This window comes from Pagrus pagrus (assembly GCF_965226575.1).
Source record: "Pagrus pagrus genome assembly, chromosome: 6".
NCBI classification, from domain to species: domain Eukaryota; kingdom Metazoa; phylum Chordata; class Actinopteri; order Spariformes; family Sparidae; genus Pagrus; species Pagrus pagrus.
The window spans coordinates 34,784,031-34,807,886 of NC_140190.1; the positions used below are offsets into that span (position 1 = coordinate 34,784,031).

Sequence of the window (23,856 nt, forward strand, 5' to 3'; positions counted from 1 at the left end):
GTGAGGTCCTTTCTGCCGTATCACTTTATGCGGCTCACTGAACTTGGACCTCCCTTTCTTGACATACACAGTGTTTCTCACACGCACAAGGCTTCCTGGGTGTAGTTTAGGAGCCTTGGCATGTCTCTTGGCATCGGTGTATGTTTTCATGTTTAGTTGTTTCTTTTTGACTCTGTCTCTCAGTTCATGGTCTCGAGCAGCCGTGACTTCGGGTTGGACAGAGAGTTTAGTTCTCATCTTTCTTCCATACATGAGCTTGAAGGGTGATATCCCCATGGTTGCATGAAGTGTAGCTCTATTGACTTGAAGGAATTCAGTGATATGAGCTTTCCATGGAGCTTTCTCTCTCTCTGCAGTAAGGATGCTTTCCTTTAACACCCTATTCAGCCTCTCTACTGCCTCATTTCCTTCTGGATGGTAGATCGTGGTCCTGATGTGTTGGATATCTCGTTCTTCCAGAAAAAAGGACAGTTTTGAGGAGGTAAACTGTGGGCCATTATCTGTCACCACAGTTATGGGGTTCCCCTTTTGACTAAACACAGTACTCATGAAGCAAATCAGTGTAGCAGTAGTGCACTGTGGAACAAAACACACTTCTGGCCACTTTGAGTAATAGTCCAATGGTAATAGCAAACTTGCAGTCAGTAGGACCCGTCTCAAATGGGCTGACAATGTCCAGTGCCAGCTTTTGCCAAGGTCCATCAGGCAGAGTGACAGGTGTCATCGGTGCTGGGGCAGTCCTTGTTGTTTTGTCATTTAGCTGACAGGGCACACGTGGCAATGACGGACTGTACCTGAGCATCCATCTTGGGCCACCAATACAGGTCTCTGGGTCTTTGCTTGGTATGCACTATGCCTTGGTGGCTGTCATGCGCCAGGTGCACCATGTGTGAACGTAACTGTACTGGAACCACCAACTTGTATTTCCCTCTTAAGACAAGTGACTCATGTACTGACAGTTCATTCCTTACCTGGTAGTAAGGCATCATGTCTGCTGGCAGGCCTTTAGAAGATGCCGGCCACCCTTTTGTCATATAACAAGCTGGTGCAGCTGGTGTAACTCTGGGCAGGAAGAGCAGACATCAGCAAAGTCAGACATGGGGACGGCAGTCAGAAGAACAGACACAGCAGCAACAGTCTCAGGCTCCATGTCTGTGGAGCAGTCTTGGTCATATGGTAGTGGCAAACGAGAAAGGCAGTCTGCTGCATGGTTCTGTGCACCGGGCCTGTAGACAATGTCGTAGTTGAAACAGAGTAGCCTGGCAGACCAGCGTGCTACTCTCGTACCAGCTCTACCCATGCCTTTTGTATTCAGGAGCGTGGTCAAAGCCTGGTGATCAGTTTGCAAGGTGAATTTCGTTCCCCATAAGTAGGTCCTCCAGTGCTCTGTGGCCCAGACACAGCCCAATGCTTCCTTTTCCACCACTGAGTATTTCCTCTCAGCAGCACTTAAGGGTCGAATATACTACTCCTACTACGTAATACGTAATCCGACTCCGTAACCACGGAGACCCCTCGAGCCTTCGCAGTTCTCCGTCTTGGTGCCGGCTACGCAATGCAATTTCCCCCCCGATACAAGCGTCCTTGTATGTCTTTAAGGAGGTTACATAAAGGTTCTTGTATTTTCTAATTTCTTCGGCTAGGCGTTCTTCGATCAGATTCATTCTCGTCTTGATTGCGAACCGGTCAAACTCTTTCGAAAGTAATTCCGGAAATGATGTTTTTAGAGGACCAATCACAGCCCTTGCCGTTGCACCGAAGCACAGCCTCTATGAGTATTATCTGCCACGAAACTAGTTCATTTCACCAATATTGGTGGTCATGATACACTAGTGCTATTCCCCTCTGTGTCCGGGCTTGTCTGTTGTCAACATCCGGGGTCTGTAGGACCGCAAGGCAGCTACAGCCTCGGCATATGAGGTACCTGTGTCAGGCAATGTGTAGAAAATCCTCTGTGCTTCGGTACAGACGCTGTGCAGCAGTACAGCTCGTTGTCGGGTGTCGGGCCACTCATTTCCTTCCACGTCAATTACAAGCAGGTAATTTTCAAACATTTTTAGCCATGTTTCAAACAGCATTGCAGGTTATCCCGGACATTGGAGGAATGTAGGGGGCAAAGGAGTAGTAGCCACGGCCATCCTCGTCGCCAATTTGTTTTGTGCAGTTAGAAAAGAAGCACTAGTCCGAGAGTAACTTTTAACACGTCTTTACTTCTCTCGCGCATTTCTACAACAACAACATTGCAACACTTCCTGGCGCTTTCTGGCTCTTCTTCTTCAATCATGTAACATCATCAACATAGCTGTGCCACCTAGTGACCTGGAATAGTAATAGCTTTCAGAACACAACAGTAATTTCGTTTCGTTTGCTGAGATTGTTGGGGGGGATGTTATATGTTGTATTTGTTTTCAACTTAAAAATCAATAAACAGAGCATTGAAAACATTTTTTTTTTTTTAAAACATAAGACAGAAATAAATAATGCCACTGGCAACCACTACACAGATACCCAAACCATAACCCATATCCAGGTTTCCAGCCTGAATATTCTCCCCCTCTAATCTTAAGACTTCCAGATAGCTGTTAACTGTTCCACCCTAAAGGTAAGACAGTATTACTGAGCTATGAAAAAAACCCAAACAAACAACTAATTATAATACTAACCTTAAACTCCTGTGCTACCATAATTAAACAATTATCATTCATGTGCACCCTCCCTTTACTATGAGCTAAATCAAAACCTAACACTCAGGTGTCACTGCTTCCTTTGGGAAACCATGATCAAAAATGTATTAATTTAACCCCCATTACTTGAAAATTAACAAAGTGACGGTTGCAGCCTGAATTATCTTTAATTTTGCATCTTAACTCGTTTCTTAATAAAAATAAAATTAAAGATAAAGGAAAAACCTGGAAGAACAAATACCTAAAGAACTTATTCTGCCAAATTTCTAACAGACCCCTTTCCTATCCATAGTTTCCAGCTTATTACCATGTGAAGAGTAACATAGCTTTAACAGATAGGAGGTAAGCCACGAGTATAAGCCAACATCATCTACTAAACACTAATGAACATAGGTGTGCATTTGACATTGTAATTTGTGCGAGATCTGCTCAAACTTACACCCTTTACTTTACCTATTCAGCTGTTATCTTCTACTTTGTAAACCATAACAGTCTTGTTCGCTTCTTAATAACTCGGTCCCTTTTCTGACCTGATCTGCCTGATGAAGTCCTTCACCTCGACATAGTTGTTAAAAATGCGAGACCGTTCCTTATACGTCACGAGCAGTCGGGCAGGAAGAATGATGCCGTACCGGATTCCCATTGATCAGAGCTGCCGCCTCACCTTGTCGAACTCCTTCTGCTTCTTGTGAACACCTGCTGCCACGTCCTGGTAAAACCTCACCGGCTGGTTCTTGTAGAGCACTTCCCTTTTTGTCTTTCAAACACCGTTTTATACAACAACGATTTGTCGGTGCGCGCTATTTCATTTTTAACATCTCACAGGAGACATGCCACCTACCAGCCTGCTTCAAGACCTCCACCATCATCCCTGTCCCCAAAAAAACAAAGATCACAGGACTAAATGACTACAGACCAGTCGCCTTGACCTCTGTGGTGATGAAGTCCTTTGAGCGCCTTGTTTTGACCCACCTCAAAACCATCACAGACCCTCTCCTAGACCCCCTGCTGTTTGCCTACAGAGCCAACAGATCTGTAGACGATGAAGTAAACATGGCCCTTCACTTCATCCTCCAACACCTGGACTCAGCAGGAACCTATGCCAGGATCCTGTTTTTTGGATTTTAGCTCTGCCTTCAACACCATCAACCCAGCTCTGCTACAGGAAAAGCTCTCCAAGCTGCATTTACCAGACCTGCAGGTGGATCACTAACTTCCTGTCTGACAGGAAGCAGTATGTGAAGCTGGGGAAACACGTCTCTGACTCCCGGACCATCAGCACCGGCTCCCCTCAAGGCTGCGTCCTCTCCCCTCAAATCAAATCAAATCAAATTTTATTTGTATGGCCCAAATTCACAAATCACAGTTTGCCTCAGAGGGCTTTACAATCTGTACAGAGACGACACCCTCTGTCCTTCGACCCTCGATTCGAGTGAGGAAAAACTTGCCCCAAAAAAAGCCCTTTTAACAGGGAAAAAAAAATGCGAAGAAACCTCAGGAAGAGCCACAGAGGAGGGATCCCTCTCCCAGGACGGACAGACGTGCAATAGATGTCGCATGTACAGAGCAGATCAACGAGATCACAATGTATACAATTATAATAGATGGTTGACAGGAATGAAAGTACATAAAGAGGTATTACAGCAATAATAATGAAATGCACATAATGGAAATGTGACTACTAGTAATAACAGTAGTAGTGGTTAACGGTAAGGATAGTATGTAGTAATGCATTACAATAATAGTAGTGAAACGTATGTAACAGAGATATGACTAATATTAGCAACAGTGGTGGGTGTCAGGCAGGGTCATGGCAGTAGGCGCATCCACGATCCACAACCCGGGTGCTCCCATTCTGCTTTTGGAGAATTTAGGAACTACAAGTAATCCTGCGTTCTGGGAGCGTAATGCTCTAGTTGGGTAATAGGGTAGTATGAGCTCCTGGAGATATGATGGTGCCTGACCATTAACAGCTTTGTAAGTGAGGAGAAGGATTTTAAACTCTATTCTTGATTTTACAGGGAGCCAGTGCAGAGAGGCCAATACAGGAGTAATATGATCTCTTTTCTTAGTTCCTGTCAGTACACGTGCTGCAGCATTCTGGACCAGCTGGAGACTCTTTAGAGACTTGTTAGGGCAGCCTGATAATAGAGAATTACAATAGTCCAGCCTGGAAGTAACAAATGCATGGGCTAGCTTTTCTGCATCTTTTTGGGACAGGATGGGCCTGATTTTTGCAATGTTACGTAGATGAAAAAATGCAGACCTCTACTCTTCTCCCTGTACACAAACAGCTGCACCTCCAGTCACCAGTCGGTCAAGCTCCTAAAGTTTGCAGACGACACCACCCTCATTGGGCTCATCTCTGGTGGTGATGAGTCTGCCTACAGGTGGGAGATTGACCACCTGGTGTCCTGGTGTGGGCAAAACAGCTTGGAACTAAATGCTCTAAAGACAGTGGAGATGGTTGTGGACTTTAGGAGAAACCCAGCCCCACTCGCCCCCATCACCCTGTGTGGCTCCCCTGTGGACTCTGTGGAGTCCTTCCGCTTCCTGGGCATCATCATCACCCAGGACCTCAAGTGGGAGCTGAACACCAGCGCCCTCCTCAAAAAGGCACAGCAGAGGATGTACTTCTTGCGACAGCTGAATAAGTTCAACCTGCCAAAAGCCAATGATGGTGCTCTTTTAGATCTCCATCATTGAGTCCATCCTCACCTCCTCCATCACCATCTAGTACACTGCTGCCTCTGCCACGGACAAGAGCAGACTGCAGTGTATCATTCGCTCTGCTGAGAGGGTGATTGGCTCCTGTCTGCCATCCCTCCATGACCTGCATGCCTCCAGGGCCCTGGGGCGGGCAGGTAGGATTGCGGCCGACCCCTCCCACCCTGGATATAAGGTCTTTGAATCGCTCGCCTCCGGCAGAAGGCTGCGGTCCATCAGGACCAAAACCTCAAGGCACAAACTCATTTTCTTCCCGACTGCAGTTGGCCTCACTTACAATTCTAGGACTTGTACTTTTGTATGGAGTTCAGCTGTCGAAATCCTTTTTTCTGCCTCTGTGACACGCACAGTCTGTGATGTCCTTCCTGACATTTTCAATAGCGGACAATATGCCATCAAACCTGGTGGAAAACTCAGTTTTCATGTTGTTTTCAGCAGTCAGAATGGCAGCCGACGTAGGACCGGACTCTCCAGCAGTCGTAATGTTGTTTCTGTCCAACGTTGTATCCTCCTGAGTCAAGCTAGCATTAGCTTCGTCGGTGTCTATAGCGTGGGTGCTAGCCGTGGACTTGGGGCTGGTGCTGGACATTGCAAAGTTCGACAGTTTAGCCTGAAGAAATTTATTTCGACCTTGGCCGGCTTTCTTTTGCGACACAGGCATTACCCTTATCTTATCTAGCAAAATGGAGATGTTTTGCTGGCCCAAATACGATATTTAAGAAGGATTTAGCCAACAGGGTAGCATAGCAGGTTAACACACGTCCACTCAGTGTGCCGCCATACCAGAAGTCCTCTCACGAGGTTGCTTTTAAACCTGGCACAGGGATGTATGCATGTGGTAACGGGAGATAGTTTCCTCTGCAGGGTGACACAGTTGGTGGTTTATGTCAGAAGCGAGGCAGTCTTAAGACAAGGATTCAGGAATAGGGGGATGGTCCTCTGGACAACAGCCACTGTGACAGACAGCTGTCAGGCACAGACAATAAAAAAAGAAGAGAAAATTATTTTCATGAGATGATTTTTAGGGTGGTATCAATCAAGCAAGAGGGATGAGCCTACCTGTGGTTTATGTGAAGTTAAAGTTAAGTAAAGTTAACGTTAACAGCAGTCTTTGATATATGTGATAACTAATGTCAGCTATTCAGCACGGAAAAGGGAGGACAAACTCCCAAACCCATAAGCACAATAATGCTAATAGCTGCAAACAAACACAAACCAATATGACTGTCTTATTTGATCTATTCATGAATCGACCTTACTTGCACTACAACATAATAAATCAAGTTTAATGTCCTGTAATGTTAACTTTACCCTTCAGTCACAGCATGGTAAGCTAAGAGGACCACGTGAGAGTGCTGCAAGCTAGCTTAGATGAGTGGCAGTTTGTTTAAAATGATGAAAGTAAGCTAACATCACTATACAGATTTTTCGTATTTTTCTGCTCATAAAGTGCTGCATTCAGATGAATAATCCTCAAAAAGAAAGTCAAGAATTGGCTTCATGACTTCATGTTCAGTGTGTCTTCTCCAGAAATACAATATGGTTCTGTAGTTTCACAGCCTGTTTCAACATCATACCCAGAATGCAACACTATTTGCTGTATGATGCAGTATTTTATGGGAAAAGACAAACTGCCCTAAAATAATGCCCAGAATGCATTGTTTCTTAACAATATGTTACTGCTTTAAAAGGAAACAGTATGTTAGTGTCAGAATTTTTTTTTACAGAAATGTGTTACAGTCTAGTGTTAGATGCTGCCCCTTGACCCGCCCATGGACTGAGCTGTCTCATCGCACCAATGGTCATAACAGACCATTAAAAACATATTTTGAATGGACGAAAAAATTACAATAAACAACAGCATTAGTTTTTCAAAAAAAATACCGTCCTCACCTAAACATAGGCTACACGACATTCTGTTGAAAACAGGCGGCATGTTTAGTCATTGGTGTTGTTACTAATGCCAACTGTGAAAGGAGGTTTTCTTTGTTTCTGAAACAGAACCCGGAAATGGTTTCACTTCCAAACCAGCAATATACTCCTTGTCTATAGAAAGGCCCTCTGCAGTCTGTTCATACAACTGATTATCAGTAATAGATGTAACTTCCTGTCTCACTGAAGCCTTATTAAAAAGGAGAACAAAACTCTGACAACTTAACAAAAATGACCAACAGTGAAAAGAAAGAGCTAAGGACACCACAAGCTGGGTGCCACAAGCAATATTAGGCTGCATCATTTTAATATTTTGGCAACAGCTTACAGAGTTAATAGCAGAATAAAACACCACCAAGGCAGGCAACATGCCATGCAACACATTGGTTGTTGGTGTTGTGAATGCAACTACTCTGTACTCGCCTGTCTGAACAGCATTCTGTGAGTCCCCACAACCTATCACAATCAAAAAACAACTTTGAGACACAAGAGTAAATGTAATTTGTTATTAGCAGCCTGCCTGAAGTAACAGCCCACAGTTTGAAAACCTCTGCTGCGGACAGACTGACCAGCCATCATCATTTACCATCATCATCCTAAGCCCCACCTCTTTCAGGGAAACATGCTGACCATTCTCTGCAACAAGTATCAGTTCCCATCATATTGTGTTACTATTCTGCTGTGAAAATGATTTTAAGTTTTTTGAATGCGTTGTTGACCTTAAAGGTCAGATAAGTTTAGTGTACTGTGCTGTGTGTCTCTGTGCCCTCTGCAGTCCTGGACCCACAACATATCTAAAGAGAAGGAGTTCCTGATGAAGCTGGTGAAGGCTGGAGTCATCCAGGACTGGACCGGTGGGATCTGCGGTGCAGGATGCTGATGGTCTGCACTCAGCTTCAGGGCTCCTGAATGCAGCACTGTGCTCACCTCCACCACCACCTGAGGAGGGAAACTTGAGGCTCTGTGGGACATGTCCCCAGTAGAGAGCAGCAGCTGTCACACACAGTGACCAGGGCAGACACTGCGATTACATGAGGCCTACTGAACAGGACACGTTGCCCCAGTGTTGCATAGGGACACATTGAAAGCAATCGGCGTCTGCGTTGTAGGGCAGTATTTAGCTTGTCCTGTTTGCAGGTTAGTATATTTACATTAATTTGGTATCTTGGCTCAGGGGTACATCAGCAGTGTTGGGATAAAACCAGCACCATGCCCTTCTGCTAGAACTGCTGCAGGCTGGACAGGGGAGAAGAGGATGAAGATATTAGGCTGAAGAAGTGTTGAGCTTGTGCCAAGAATACCTCTACAAGTGTCCTTCTGCTCACACATCTGACTGTAATCTACACCAAACTCATATCTTCCTCTTTGTGTGTTAAACAGAAAGCACACTACACTACATGACACATAAGTCAGCCGTCCTGACCAGTCTCTGACATCTGAGGGTAATCCCTCCTGTCAGTCTAAAGCTTTTTCAGTTGAGTGGCTCATAGTAAGTATGAAACTTCTTCAGCAGCAGCACTGATCAGACAGATGCAGAGCAGTGGTATAATATTGAAGATATTATGATCCCTCAACACTCACCCCTTCATGTTCACTGGAGTCAGATTTCACTTCCAATGCAGCCAAAGCAGCTTGTGTCTCTGAATGAGAGGAAATGACTGAAATTCACTTGCGAATGTACAGCATAAAGATGTCTATATTTATTGACAGTTGACTTTGTTTGTCTTTGTTCTGATGAAGAACAAACGCTGTGCTTCTGAATTAAGAGTGGAGACTGGAGAATGGGGTGTAACCATACCAGTGGGTGCCACGAGTTACTTCAGCTCGTTTAAAAAGTCTGACCTGTGTCTCAGGTCATGCTGTTGAGTGTCAGGGGCTGTCAGAATTCTCTAAATTCATGATTCGATTCAGTTTCAAATAAAAAAAAATAATAAAAAGATTTCAGAACTGATGGCTCGCCATTCTTCAACTATCACAGTCACTGTCCAGATTAAACCCTCTTTTATGAAGAGGGCTCAATCTGGACAATAAGGTTTTTTTAAAAAGAAAATAAAAACATTGTCACAGTTAACTCCAGTACCAGTCAGCTGATCGTCTTCATCACACAGGATCAGAGGCTGGAAGTGAGCTAGTTGTGTTGTCTTTAAAGGGTTTTTTTTGGTTGTTTTTTTCTTTGGCGGGTTGGAGAATCCACTGATGGAAAGCTCTTTTTGATACATTTTTGATTTAGAGTGGAAATCGTGTCACCTCCATTGATGACAGGAAACAATCTGACTTAAATGAAAGGCTTTGAGTTGTTCCATAGTATTGTGCTTTGAATTGAAATGATTTCTGTTTTTCTATTGGAAAAGTCCAATTTTACAGGTATATTTTTGATTTTACTTTGATCAGTCAGTGTGGTCAACAAACTCTGACATTATGTCCGCATCCCACTCAAAGGAGACAAGTGATACATTTAGAATGTTGAGTAATATGTATACAACACACTTGCAGATGACAACTCTATCTACCTTTTTGTCTGACATTATATAAAACAAATTGCTTCCATGACTGATATCCGATCATATCAAACTACAGTGTATGAAGTCCCATCAGGGCCCTGTTCTTCAGACATGGATGGCGTTAGTTGGTTTTGATGTTGATCGCTTGATTCAAGTCTGGATTTTTTTCACTCTTCAAAGCTGCCATTAAGTGTATCTCCTGTTGTCCTTCAGCTCCAAACCTTATTCACAGGTAAACCCCAAACATAACAATAGACACAAATGAGAAAAATAAGGGTATAACTAGAATAGCACTCAGTAAAGCGCATACCTCCACCAAGGCCCATGACTCCCCATTTCTACTCACTCATAGATACCAGCCACCTTAATATGCTTGACTTTTTTTAGGCCTGATCATGATCCATGCATTATTCCCTGATGTTAAATAATGTTAAAGAAAGTGAGAAAAAATCCTGGATGTGTGTCTGGATCAGCACCAAAGGTTAATGGGGTCTATTCTGGGCCGAGACACATCCTCCATCCAAGTTTGGTGGAAGTCTGTTCAGGAGCCAACGACCAACAAACGGACACGGATGAAAACATAACGTCCTTGGCGGAGGTAATTTTGATTTTAGAAAAAGAACATGTGAGATATGGACAAATCATTCAGATCTGCTTGTGGAGTCATCACAATTTAATTTTCACAATAAAGAGTAAAATGTCTATACATGAAAAAAAAGGCTGTACAATAGAACATAAAGAGTCAATCCAGATGTAGTTTTGGATAAATGCTATGAGCAAATGATACATATTCAACTCAACCTTTCTGGTTGTTACAGTTATGATTGAAGAAAGACAGTCATTAATTTTGACCTGTCATGTAAGTTATAGTAACTCTTAAACAGTGGACTGATTCTGTAAATCATCTAAGATTGATCATAAAATACAGTTGAATTGGTTTTATGAGGTCTTCAGGTTTTACCACGTTTCTGGTTGTTCCTCAGTGCCGTGTCTGCCAATCACATATGATCAGCACTCAGCCAATCGCTTGAGAGTTGATCATGGTTTTGACTCGGCTAAAGTTGACTTTGTTTGCCCACTGTTATTGAAGGTAACAGAAGTGGATACATGATATGAGCTGGCTAATATCCTGACCAGACAGAGGTAGCCAAGAATAAAAACTTTGCCAGTTTCATCCTGTGTAATGGTGAGTCACATGCATCTGGTACGCCACCACAAGATGTTGTCAAACAGACTTTTTTTGTCTTAAACACAATTGTAGTCATAGAGGAGAGAGAGAGGAGTGATGCTGGTGTTGTCTGCTGGAACAGTAAAGTCAAAAGCAGGGAAATCCTTCTCATTCCCCTTTATTAGTCTCACAAGTCAAAAAAGACGGCTCACTGGATAGAGACTGTGGGCTTGAGTAGACTTGTTCCTTGACCTGTTCGTGTTTTCAACATCAGAAGACATTGAAAATCAACAACGTCCACCATCTTTGAGTTAACAGCTTACACACTGAAAATGGCAAGTTACTGTAATGCTAGCTTGGTCACTAATGCTACAGATGTAACCTTTTCTTTTGCAGAGATGTAACCTTTTTTAATGGCAGGGCTCGCCTCCCTGTGCAAATGACCAAAGCAAGTTCCCCCAAAACTATTTGGTAGGAACACGCTGCTGTGTGTTTGGTTTAGAGAAATACAAAGAAGGCAGAGGGTTATTTGCCCTTTATGGCGAATCATGGCTGGAGCCATGATGAGTGAGACAATTTCATAAACAGTATTTTTGTTAGAAAGATTGCAGTTTCTTTTGCTGTCAATAATTATGTTATTTATTTAACATTTCAATTATCATGTTATCGTGATTTGTTCAAAGCAATGCTGTTGCAGTAGCTCCTCAAGAATGAATCTATATTCAGTGCGAGGCAATAAAGCAAAATAATTCTAATTCTTTTATTCTTTATTTTTAAAAATGTCAAACAGAAGTGATGACGGTACTGTTTAAGTACCTGATGATCAGCAGTGTCGGTAAGAGTAATGCCATTATGATCTCGATGATACCCATCCCTCGCCCCTGTTGGTTTGTCTCATGCATGTACATGAGGACACACAGGACACAATACACATTCCTGCCAATGGTTACACACTATTCCCCTGATCTACAGGTGCTGGTAACACACCAGACAGCGAAAAGATGAATGCAAGCTCACTGTATACATTGTTCAGTTTGTTTGTTCGACCTAAAGGATGAGCACACTGTAATCACGACAACATCTTTTGTTGGTTTCTAAGATTACTGCACAGGGCTCCTTTAAGCTGCTAACACCATGTTAACCTGAATGAATTCAGCCCCATTTAGCTGAAGAAAGGGTTCAGCTCTGAGCTCATTTCTATTAAACAATTTGCTGATTAAGGTGTATTTGATGTGCATTGAATGATTTTATTGATGTGAATGGACAGGTACAGGCAGGGTCATGCTGGTGCTGGGTTTGAAGATCCCCCCCTCCTGCTCTTAAAGGGATAGGTCAGATTTTCTGAAGTGCAGTTGTATAAGGTACTTATCTATAACCAATGTATGACATACAGTGTCCTGTTTGCAGAAGCACCTGTGTAGGAAGCTAGCAACGTCCTGCTGCACACGAGCTCAGCAGCAAAACATATTTTAGCCACCTAACTAAAGGTCCACCTAAACACAGGCCCACATGAAAAAATCAAAATCAGTGTAAGTCACCTCACCCAGCAGGCAGACAGATAGATAAGTACCTCATACAATACCCTTCACAACAGCCAAACTATCCCTTTTAGGTCTTCTGTAAACTCTCTGATCTCACACTTCTCTATCCGTTACCCAGAATGAGAGCAGAGCACCTTGTCATGATTACTTGTTTCACTCAGGCTTGCCACAGGCTGCTCTCTCAGGCCCCCTGACGTCAGCCATGATCAGTGTGACTATCAAACACAAACTGAGCTTTATCAATCTGTCTCACTTTATTATCAACTGTTGTGAAGTCTATGCGTGTGTTTGTGTTGCTTTGTACACTCTGGCCTGCATGTATAGTTTACAGGGGTTCCTGGACTGACGCTGGTCAGATGCTCAAGCCAAAGTATTCATATATTTATTGTAGGCTGTGCACATTAAAAAATAAAGATTTAAGGATGCTGTATTTTTAACTCGTCTTTTGTTTTTTCACAACTTGTGTTGTAACATTGTCATGTTCATCCAAACAGAAATGAGTGCTGACAGTAACAGCTCAGCAGAGATCATGCCACTGACTTAAAACAATGTAAGTGGGGAAAGATAGTTGATTGTTTGGTATACGCCCTGAGCTGTAAACCTGAAATTACAATTTGGTGCTTTGAATATGTCACATAAACTTGGGTAAATGGACTTGCATTGAAATAGCACTTTTCTAGTCCACTCAAAGCGCTTTACAACACTTGTCCCATTCACACACACATAGCAGAGGCAGCCATGCAAAGTCCCCACCTGCTCATCAGGGGTTCAGTATCTTACCTACGGACACATCTCATCCAGGGATTGAACCGCCGACCCCAGGTCACACTCTTCCTTCTGAGCCACAGCTGCCCGGTCTGTGTACTGAATATATATATGCTATATTTCACTAGCAAGGACCATACCATCAATGAGATGTACGTGATAGTTTATTGAGGCGGAATATGAGTACGATGTTGAAGGCAGCAGTATGGGGAAGGTTTAATCAGAGATCGGCGGCAGATCCTGGCCTGGCAGACCCACTAAAAAGCTCCCTCAAGGACAGAGATAAGACTGGACATTGCGTGGATCCAGAGTTGTAGCGGATGTAGAGTTGGTAAACTAATCATGTTCTGGGACCCCTCCACTGGAGGCCGTCAAGGCTGCTCCACTGCGGAAGGAGTGGCCAGAGAATAAGCTGGGAGAAATCCCAGACAAGGCTAGAACCTGTATAAAGTGGGATGGAAACCAAGATCGGGTAGCCACATGACCAGATTCTGTGATGAACGAGGGGTCAGAAGGATAAGCATTTAGAGATTTTCTGAATTGCATATGATGTGTGAGAGGCTTGTTTGAGCTTAGGTGCGTGTCTAGTTTGAAGTACATTTTGGGAATTGGATTGGCAGTTTGGTTGGTTTGCTTCATTTGAGTGTGTACTAGGCCAGGCAGTCTTCTGAGATGCAGTTAAGCTCAGACATTGTGGGGTGGAGATGAGGATCGCATTTACAGTGTGACAGAGTGGTGAACTCTGAGCACCAAAGGAAACCAAAGAAGGCCAACAGGAACATTGATTCCAGGGCGTGGGCTCGATGGTGAGGTAAGAAGTGGAACCTAGGGTATTGATGTAGTTGGACAAGAGATCAGAAGTTGGTGGAAGATGGCGAGGAGTTGAAGCTGGAGACTGACACTGGAGGCCTTTAATGAGTAATGACAGCAGGGGGAGCGTGGAATGAGAACACTTTAATGGTGGGTATTCTGGAGCCCAGAGAGAAATGGGCATAGGAGATTAAACAACATTTTAGGGCATTTAGCAGATGCTTTTGTCAATCCTTAACCGGCAGACGGGGGGGCATCTGTGAAGAGCTGAATGTTATATAATAACAATAATAATAAACTTCATTTATATAGCACCTTTGAAAACAAAGATTTTACAAAGTGCTTTGACAATCAAGCAAAAGCAGGAAACTCAGGAAGAAAATATTAAAGAATAAACCCCTTAACAGTCAAGCCAAACACATGGAAGCCTCAACTGAGGTGAGTTCAAACAAGAAGGCAGCACAGAAAATGTAAAAACACAAAAAGTCAAAATGAGTCATTACAAATAGAAAGAATAAAAGTGATAAAACAGGCAAAATCACAGAAAAAGAAAGCCAGAAAAAAGTTATGCAAAAATAAAAAATAAATAAAAGAAAAGAATCAGTAAAGGATGATAAGAAGACAACATCACAGCTAAGGAATTAAGAACAGATAAAAAGATTGTGGGCAGTAAAAAGAATAAGGGACAATAAATAGATTAAAAATTACAAATAAAAGCATTGAAAGACAGTAAGAAAAAGACATCACAAGGAAGGATGAACATTCTGTAAAAAAAAAAAAAGGATGACTTCACATGAAAGCAAGTCTATAAAAATGGGTTTTAAGAAGTGATTTAGAAGAAGTTACTGATTCTGCGAGCCTTATCTCCTCAGGTAGGTCGTTCCAAAGTCGAGGGGCCCCGACGCCAATGTTGTGTGGGTTACTCAGGTGGTCTTTAAGGCAGAAGGTGATGCCATTCCAGTTTGTGAGAAGGTGTTTCCAGAGGCATTTTTCAGCTTTGGGTCAGAAGTGATGGTATGGCAGATACGAGCGACAGCATGTGCGGAAAGTATGACCAACCTTGAGGAATTATATGCAGTCAGTCAACCTAGATGGAGGACTGGTTGTCATTTTGTGCAGCAAGGCTTGTGGCTTTGAGTTTGTGTTTTTTGGAGGGGTACATACAGTGGCAGAATTAGCAGATGATCCACATATGTGCCAGATGCGACTTGAAGGAGCAGCGAAGAGGCTACAGTACAAGTCCTGGTCGAGGCAACCCCAGCAGGCATCCTGATTAAATTGTTGAAGCCATGCTGCTGCGTTGGAGGCAAACTGAACGCGATAGTGACAGAAACGTGTTCCTCCAAAGCAGAGGGCCAGCTGAAGGAGTGGGGTCAGGTAATCGTGAGCTCTAGGGCTGTGAGCTTTTCAGAACGATTGGAGACTTTAACATTTGTGATGAACATGCCTTAGTGGCTGTCGTTCAGTCTTGGTTGAGAAGGTTGGTTGACGGAGGGAAGGAGCAGTTCAGCTAGGTTGATATAATTACCGGTGAGGATTTGTTGATGAAGGTGCACCGACACAGGAGAGTCCGAAGCCACGGAAAACTGAGTGTTGCTTGCCTGCAGGATAAGTGGTTATGGAGTAATTGTAGATGCTGCAGCAAGGGATGGCTAATGGGCTGCAGAGAGAAAAACTTGGTGGGAGACAGGTAACTCTCTGCTAAGTGCACGTTCTAACCTGGTGGCAGTAAGGAGTGGGAGAGGTCATTGTAGAGGGGAGATAAAGGGGAGGGCAACAGGCAGCAGTAGAGGTTGGTGCAAAGAAAAAGAGGTAGTGGGGAGAGGAACTGGCAACCTGGTGCCAGTAGTGATAGAATCCCTGTTTTCCAATACCCATGCTAACATACTATTTAGTATGCCAGAACATTTTTAATATGTCCCAATACAAATTATGCGAAATGCAGAATGCCAAAAATACCAGGATGTCCTACTACATCCAGTCGCATTTTGCAGTATGTAAGCCAGCATGTTTTTCTTACTATTCTGACCCACAACCCTTTGCGCAGCGGTAGATACATCACATACATCATGGTGTGTCACACAAATATTAACAAAGCTGAGATAGCACAGACATTTGACAGCTCACTGACAGAATGACAGATGCTGCAATGACAGATGAAAGCACATTTAAGGCACAGACTTGTTTCTTCGGCACAGCCCACATGTTCTCGATGGGGTTCAAGACTTTGGGAAGGCCATTCCAAAACCTATATTCTAGCCTGATTGATCCGTTCCTTTACCACTTTTGATGTGTGTTTGGTATCATTATCCTGTTGGAACACCCAACTGCACCCAAGAGCCATTCTTCTGCTGATGATTTTAGGTTTTCCTTGAGAATTTGGAGATAATCCTTCTTCTTCATTCCATTTACTTTCTTTAGAGCAGCAGATCCACTGGCAGCAAAACAGTCCCACAGCATAATACAACACCATTCTTGACAGTAGGTGTGGTGTTCTTGGGGTTAAAGGCCTCACCTTCTCTCTTCAGTTGAGCTTTAAGGTCCCGCTTTTGGAGCAAGGGCTTCTTTCTTGCATGGCAGCCTCTCAGCTCATGTTGATGTAAAACACTGTGGACACTGACACCTGTCTTCCAGTAGCTTCTAACTCATTGCAGACTTGCTTTTTGGTGTTTTTTTGTTGATTCTTGACCATCGTGACCAATTTTCTCAGTACAGAGCTGCTAACTTAGCAAGGAATAACAGGAGCGACCAGTTCCCCCAAACTTTTTACTAGACATCGCACAGCAAGGACGGCACTATTCAACATTGGGATTACAAGTAGTAGGAGGCTGGCAGCGATGGCGGAAGCCCTCTAGAGGATGAGCAGGAGGCTGGGAACCACTGGTGGATGTCGGTCGGACCGCCAACGGAGAAACAGGTGCAGCCGACCGGGAACCACTGGTTGGTGTCGGCCGGGCCGCTGACCAGGAGCCACTGGCCGGTGTTGGCAGAGCCGCCGATGGAGGAGCAGGAACAGGTGTCGACCAGGGCCACCAACGGAGGAGCAGGGGACACTTGGGGCTTGTCCAAGTTTTTTTCCAGTGGAGGCATCTTGTAGGCTAGGCGGGTTCCACAGAAAGAAGACACTTGGGGCCTGTTGAAGGTGTCAACAGTCTTAGGCTGGGGACTAGCTGGCCCTGGAGCTGACCGGAGGTCAGCCGGCTGACAGCTACAGTGGCTTGCAAAGTATTCATGCCCCTTGAACTTCCCACATTTTGTCACATTTCAACCACAAACGTAAATGTATTTCATTGGGATTTTATGTGATAGACCAACACAAGGTGGCGCATAATTGTGGAGTGGAGGGAAAATGATATATGGTTTTCAATTTTTTTTTTACAAATAAAAAACAGTATTCAGCCCCCTTTACTCTGATACACCAAAATAAAATCCAGTGCAACCAATTGCCTTCATAAGTCACCTAATTAGTAAAGTGTGTAATCTAATCTCAGTATAAATACAGCTGTTCTGTGAAGGCCTCAGAGGTTTGTTAGAGAACATTAGTGAACAAACAGCATCATGAAGCCCAAGGAACACACCAGACAGGTCAGGGATAAAGTTGTGGAGAAGTTTAAAGCAGGGTTAGGTTATGAAAAAATATCCCAAGTTTTGAACATCTCATGGAGCACTGTTCAATCCATCATCCGAAAATGGAAAGAGTATGGCACAACTGCAAACCTACCAAGACATGGCTGTCCACCTTAACTGACAGGCCGGGCAAGGAGAGCATTGATCAGAGAAGCAGCCAAGAGGCCCATGGTAGCTCAGGTGGGAGAATCTGTCCACGGGACAACTATTAGTCGCGCACTCCACAAATCGGGCCTTTATGGAAGAGTGGCAAGAACAAAGCAATTGTTGAAACAAAGCCATAAGAAGTCTCGTTTGTAGTTTGCCACAAGCCATGTGGGGGACACAGCAAACATGTGGAGGAAGTTGCTCTGGTCAGATGAGACCAAAATTGAAGTTTTTGGCCTAAATGCAAAACACTGTGTGGTGGAAAACTAACACTGCACATCACCCTGAACACACCATCCCCACCGTGAAGCATCATGCTGTGGGGATGCTTTTCTTCAGTAGGGACAGGACTGATCAGGGTTGATGGGAAGATGTATGGAGCCAAATACAGGGCAATCTTGGAAGAAAACCTGTTAGAGTCTGCAAAAGACTTGAGATTGGCGCGGAGGTTCACCTTCCAGCAGAACAATGACCCTAAACATACAGCCAGAGATACAATGGAATGGTTTAGATCAAAGCATATTCATGTGTTAGAATGGCCCAGTCAAAGTCCAGACCTAAATCCAATTTAGAATCTCTGGCAAGACTTCAACATTGCTGTTCACAGATACCTACCATCCAATCTGACTGAGACTGAGCTATTTTGCAAGGAAGAATGGGCAAAAATGTCAGTCTTTAGATGTGCAAAGCTGGTAGAGACATACCCCAAAAGACCTGCAGCTGTCATTGCAGCAAAAGGTGGTTCTACAAAGTATTGACTCAGGGGGACTGAATACTTTTGCACACCACCCTTTTCTGTTTTTTATTTGTAAAAAAATTTCAGAACCATGTATCATTTTCCTTCCACTTCACAATTATGCGCCACTTTGTGTTGGTCTATCACATAAAATCCAAATAAAATACATTTACAGTTTGTGGTTGAAACTTGATAAAATGTGGAAAAGTTGAAGGGGTATGAATACTTTTGCAAGCCACTGTAACAAACACTGGAGCAGATTGGAAGCTAGCAGCCTGGTGGCTAGCAGACACTTTAAAGGAATAGTTCCCTCTAGAACAAAATTCAGTCATTATCGACTCACCCTTATGCTGATGAGAAGTCTGGTGTAGTTTCTTATTCCTCAAAGTGCAGCTGGAGAACCGCAGGGGTACCCTCCTGCAGCAAAAATCCATATAACGGGCGTCAATGGTGTCCGAGACGAAAAGGTCCATAAAACTACACAAAAACTTTGTAATATTCCTGCTCGTCCGCTGCAATCCAAGTGTCCTGAAGTGGCGACATCCTCAAATACTCAAAGCAACGTCATTTAGTACATTTTTCTAGCCTAAACAGTCACTATACTATATTTGCCTGGAGGCACGCTTCCACGTGCATGCGAGTCTACCTCACAGCCGTTTGCACTACAGAAGCCGCGCCAGAGTTTCATATCACTAGTGCAGGCAGATCCCTCTTATTACATAATGTGTTCAGAAAAAGGAACGAAAAAGTTAGTAGGAGAGAACAATGGAAGAGAAAATGCAGCCAAAAGTAGCACTTCCAGTGTTACTTGTAACAAATTCAAATTCAAATTCAAAGGGGCTTTATTGACATGAAAGTTTAACAACAATGTTGCCAAAGCATCTGTCCAAACACTCAGACGTAACATAACAAATAACAACACAAACACAACACCAAGATTGATTTACATTAATTATATATACAGTATGTACAGTGTGTGTGTGTAACGGCTCGCCCCGCTAAACGGGCTAAGAAAAGCCGGAGGCAGAAAAGGCTGCAACGAAAAAGGCTTTGGATAAAGCCAGAGGGAAAACCAGAGTCAACATCGGTTCAGCTTTTGAATGGACAACTGAGGGAGCTGAAGGGCCTAAGAAGTGATGCAGAGGTTGCTGTCTTTCTGTTGGACAGGTAATTATTTGTTTTGCTTCGGGGGGATTTGTTATTTTCATGAAATATGTAATGTTAGCCAACATAGCTACTTTTGTAGCTTGTATTAGCCCAATGCTAACATTAGCATCTCTGTCGGTGTAAGCCAGCCTGCCCTGCTGACTCCTAAGCTGTGTCCAAATTCAGGGGCTGCAGCCTTCGAAGGCCGCATTTGAAGGCCAATTCCGTCACAACGCTGTGCGAAGGCTGTCCAAATTCGAAGGCTCCTTCAAATGCAGCCCACAAATGCAGCCTTCTTTTCCCTGTTTTCGGAGGACGCACCGCTACTATCCTTCGCAGCCTCCTATATCCCAAGATCCTTTGAGCGCCGCTCCTCAGTCCCGAAAAATTAGAGGGAAAGCAAGAAAAATGGCGACAGCAAGTGGTGCAGACTTGACATTTAAATGTAAGTACTGGGTTTATACTCGGTTTTTACTCATTTGAACATCCATTGCCAGATATGTTAAACTTCAGCAGACTTTCAGATAAAATACGTGACGCTGGTAATGCATAAGCATACGGCATAAATTAGCATTATGCCGTTGGAAGTAAAGCCTTAAAAGGCTTCACTTTCAAAATGTTACACGTTCAGAAAACCATAAAATCCATTCAGTCAACCCTCTTTCGCGGGCCTGGACGGCATCAATCGTGACGTAACGGTAAGGGCGGGAACATCTGGTGACGCAACCAGGAAATACTCCGAAGGCTAGACCGTCCAATTTAACAATGGTTGACGCGGCCGTCAAAGGACTCTCCGAAGGACCTGGCCTTCGGAGTCCACAAAGGCCGGGTCCTTCGAAGGATGCAGCCCCTGAATTTGGACACAGCTCTACTGTCAGATGCGTGTTCAAGTTTGTGGGGGCTTGGCTTTGGACGGAGCACTGATGGGAGGGGGAGGAGGGGGTGGAGCTGAGAGGAGGTGCCACTTTCAAATCTTGCCAACTATAGCTTTAAGGCCAGTTTTGGCGGCCTGAACATACCCCAAAAACCACCAAACTCGGAACATACGTCACATCTGGTGAAAAATTTGATAATTCAACATGATTGGGTGTGGGTGTGGCCAGACGACTGTATACATGCACATACATTAACGAAATTCGGCACGCATATGTATCATGACCAGACCCCAGAGCCCTGGACCCATACCCTCAGTCCAACAGGAAGTCGGCCATTTTGATTCACAGTGGCCATTTTCAGACATTTCCTGCCTCGTACTTTAACAAACTCCTCCTACAGCTTTAACACCACAGACTTCATATTCACTCAGCATCATCCCCCCCAATACGTCTATGCAGCAATACTGCATCATATCTATAACGCCCCCTAACGCCGGGTCATGTGAACAACCACTTTCTCCGATCTTCATGAAATTTGCAGGACTAATAGGTCTCATCGATTTAGACAGAAATTAATTTTGTGGACTTTCTCGCCCCAACAGGAAGTTGGCCATCTTGGATTGTGTGCGCGGCCATTTTCATTTTTCAAACATACGATTTCTCATCTACACCAAATTCGTCATACATGTACTATGGATCAATACTGCGTCATGTCCATAGCGCCACCCACTGGACACAGGAAGTCACTGAAAATTTCACTGTTGTGTTTTGGGTGATATGTATCCTATTTAGGTTGGTTGCACGCACCCTCCGACGGTGCCACAGCCCAACATACGTGGGTTGAGGGCCTGTTCATCAGCATTTAGATTTAGCATTTAGATTTCACATTTAGATTTAACATTTAGATTTAGATTTAACATTTAGATTTAACATTTATATTTAAATATAACATTTAGATTTAACATTTAGATTTAAATATAACATTTAGATTTAGATTTAAATATAACATTTAGATTTAGATTTAACATTATATTTATTATTATATATTTACAAGAGAAGTAAATATCACAAAGTTTACAAATACTGCTGTAAATCTGGTCAAAAGTAACATTAAAAAAATCACGTTTTTTAAATGTGGCTTGTTGCTAAATGTGGCGGAAAGTTGCTGTTTATTTTAGCATGCACAACTTTACAATCAGCGCCCCATATATCTTGTGTTCTATTTCTTTAACTAGAATTCCCGTTATTTCAACATCTTCGCTAATTACCTGAGCAAGTGGCTCTATGAATAATGCAAAGAGGGTGGAGCTTAGGGGGCATCCTTGGCGGCATCCAAGTTCTAGAGTAACTGCTTTGGAGGGATTGCCATTTATTTTGATCCAACCAGTTGGTGAGTGATATATTGATCTAAGACATCCTTTTAACTGCGTCATTGAAGACAAAACGCTGCAACACCAAGTACAGAAACTCCCACCTCACCGAGTCGAAAGCCTTTTCTGCGTCAAGGCTAATTGCCAGAGATTTTGAATTGTTTTTGCTCATGCTGTTGTTGTGTATCGACTTCCGAATCTTTGTTTGTCCAAAAAGGTTTTTCAGAGTTTCAAAAAGTCACCAATAAAAGGAAATAATCTCTAGGAGTCCTCCAAAGCCGAATGCAGTAATGTTTAATTGTTGAAAACATGAGATTATACAGACAAAAGTTCATCCGATACAACCCAAATTCTCAATACAAAACATGCTCCTTATATTCACTAATACGGGGGCTGGGCACCATGGTTTGTCCAATCCTGGCTCGTCCTTCTGTTTATGTATCAAATTTTGCTGACTCAGGTATTTTCCCGCACAAGGCTAAAACACGTGCCCAAACCTTGTCTTCATTTGTCGACATTTCCTTTGATCTTCCTTGCTCGCACAAACTCTACCTTGGTCGACCCAAGCTCTGCATGTGTCGACACAAGCTCTGCATTGGTTGACCCAAGCTCTACATCGGGATGCCCTCTGATGTTTTTGTGCAGCTGCCATCCTGGATTTTCCCAGCCTGCCTTATCTACGAAATGACCTCGCCTCCTCTGTGTTGCGGCTGTGAGACTTTTTCTCTCCTCCGTGATTTGTTCTACTGCCCTACTGACTGCATTTCTTTTAACAACAATAATAAAAAATGTGGTATATTTAGTTACATGATTTCACTCTTACATTTATGGTTATATTTCACTCTAAGTTAACACAATTCAGTAGTTTAATCATCAATTCAATCAATAGGTGCATGTTCAATCAACTACTGCAGAGCAATACATGTTTTAACCATTAATTTATGATTCTTTCACATTTTGATTACATTCTTTAATATCTCAGTACTTGTTACCAGTTGTCATTAACCACTAACTACTTACTTATGGTTATATGGTTATATTACTTACACTGTCAACTAGGTACAAAGCACGCCTCACGTTATCGTGTGTCTGCCTGTTTTTAATAAATCCTGTTTGGTCAGTGTCAATCAGTTCAGGAATTATATTTTCTAGTCTTTTTGCCATAATTGAGGTGAATAATCTGTAATGTTTAAAACTGAAATTGGTCTGTACGAGCTGTCCTCTCTTTCCCGTCCTTTGGAATCACAGATTTCATCGTCTGTTTCCAGGATGCTTGGGCATCACCTCCCTTAAGGACATAGTTAAAACATTTTAGAAGTATAGGTGTCAATAAGTTCCTAAATGTCTTGTACCATTCTGCTGGGTGCCCGTCTCCTCCCCAGTACTTTACTTGTTTTTTTAGTCGTGATGTGGCATTATTAATCTCTGCTTCTCTAATTTCTTGTGTTACCAATTTATTTTGTTCCACGCCTACTGATGGTAAATCTAGGGAATCCAAGAAACTTTTAATGACTGTTGCCCAAGGTTGAGAGTATAATTTCTTATAGTATTTTTCAAAAGCTTGTTGTATATCCTCTAGATTATGACACATCTCGTTGGTATCGGGGTCCCTGATTTTAAAAATGGACCTTTCAGATTGTTGTTTACAGAGATTCCATGCCAGCATTTTCATAGCTCTAGCCCCATTTTCATAATAATACTGTTTTATATATTTCAGTTTAAGCTCCACTTGGTTGTCACATATCTTATTTAATTCCTGCTTTGTTTCATTTATCTTTTGTAGTATTTGCGGGTTGTTTAGCTCAACATGCTCTTGTTTGTTTTTTA

The 23,856-nt window shown here is 43.1% G+C and overlaps 1 protein-coding gene across 5 annotated transcripts in view; it reads left to right on the forward strand.

The window, feature by feature from the left end:
* st3gal3a (ST3 beta-galactoside alpha-2,3-sialyltransferase 3a) overlaps nt 1-23,856 on the forward strand; it is a 219,199-nt gene that overhangs the window by 177,712 nt on the left and 17,631 nt on the right. For 2 of the 5 annotated variants that reach the window (XM_084355921.1, XM_084355920.1), the window contains one exon: nt 8,119-12,973. The exons of the other annotated variants lie outside the window; for them this stretch is intronic. In XM_084355921.1, the coding sequence (XP_084212047.1) occupies nt 8,119-8,223 (105 nt within the window). In that variant the 3' untranslated portion in view covers nt 8,224-12,973. Of the gene's footprint in view, nt 1-8,118; nt 12,974-23,856 lie in introns of those variants that run through there. 5 annotated transcript variants of the gene reach the window in all.